At 44.1% G+C, this 1142-nt stretch overlaps 1 protein-coding gene across 1 annotated transcript; it reads right to left on the bottom strand.

The window, feature by feature from the left end:
* Positions 1-518: 518 nt before the first annotated feature.
* Positions 519-1142, bottom strand: LOC117185058 (TAF5-like RNA polymerase II p300/CBP-associated factor-associated factor 65 kDa subunit 5L). The gene has a single exon (XM_033384714.1). It carries the CDS (start codon positions 1140-1142, stop codon positions 519-521), a length of 624 nt encoding a protein of 207 aa, XP_033240605.1.

The raw sequence follows: 1142 nt of genomic DNA, 5'->3' as shown, positions 1-1142 counted from the left end.
GTTTTATCTGTTCGTTTTTATGCCGATAAATAAATTTTTGTGCAATTACATTTTTAGCGCTTGTCTGTCATATTTTAAATACCCCTTTGGGGCCACTCCGAAAGTGCGGGAAATATTAACAAATTTTCAAACAATCAAAATAAATGTTCACATCAAATCATAGAATACTTTGGTTTGACCAATGGAAACTCATAGCTCAAAGGATGAGTGGGATCCTATGAGTTTTTTAAATTGTGCGGTATAAATTTACGTTTATATGATATAAATGAAAAGAAAATTAAGTTGAATAATTATGGATGTATGTACATTAATAGAGTCGACGGTGCTTTCCAATCGATGGCTCGATCCAGCGCCTCGTTCCAAGCGGCGGCTCTGAATGTGTAATAGAATAAACCAAAAGAATATTATTAATTTAAGAACGTAATTTAACTGATTTCGTGTATTCGTACCCTTTACATCATTTCGCTGCATTTAAAGTATTTTGATTTTTGCGTTAAACTGTTTTATTTTTTAAGAATTTATCTTGCAATGGCAATCAGGCGATTGCGATCGGCGAACCCACTTTTAAGGAAAATTCCATTTCGCGAGGTCTGAACCGTGCTGATTAGCAACTGATCAATGATGGCTTTTGTGGATGATAACTCCATCTCGGGGCACTTGACGAGAAGCTGAAAGTGAAAAGTACTCAGGTGGCAGTCCTTGCCCCAAACAACCATCAGATTGTTGCAGTGGGAGAAACCTATCGATTCAATCATTGCGTTGTGCTGGGTCATGCAGTGTACCATTCGCTCGTTGGTTGCGTCCCAAACAATGATCAGGTCATCTAGGCCACCAGAGACCAGGAAGCGCCCGCACACGGAGTACGCCAGGGCTTTGATGGGGGCCCTGTGGCCGCGGAAGAGGCGCATAGACAGTCTTGCAAAGCGGTAGCTGTCTCCAGGAGAAAAGGCGCAGGCCAGGACCGGCTTCTGGTGGGCGGAAATCAACGTCTCCCTTCGCAGGCTGTTCACGTCTTGCCAGTCCTTGGTCACGGCCACGACGTGGATCCTGCCGGAGCTAGTGCCAAATGCAACGGTGCAATGGTCCGCTGAAAACATCGCGCAAGTAACGTCGTCGTTGGGCGAGGGCAAGGCCTTGTTCAT

The sequence above is a fragment of the Drosophila pseudoobscura genome, chromosome X, assembly GCF_009870125.1.
Source record: "Drosophila pseudoobscura strain MV-25-SWS-2005 chromosome X, UCI_Dpse_MV25, whole genome shotgun sequence".
In the NCBI taxonomy this organism is placed as follows: domain Eukaryota; kingdom Metazoa; phylum Arthropoda; class Insecta; order Diptera; family Drosophilidae; genus Drosophila; species Drosophila pseudoobscura.
Note: the sequence above shows the minus strand (reverse complement) of the source record. Positions and strands in the feature narration are given on the sequence as shown.

Bases quoted from the DNA above. Each gene is read 5' to 3' on its own strand.
- LOC117185058 (XM_033384714.1), bottom strand. From the start codon at position 1,142: ATGAACAAGGCCTTGCCCTCGCCCAACGACGACGTTACTTGCGCGATG.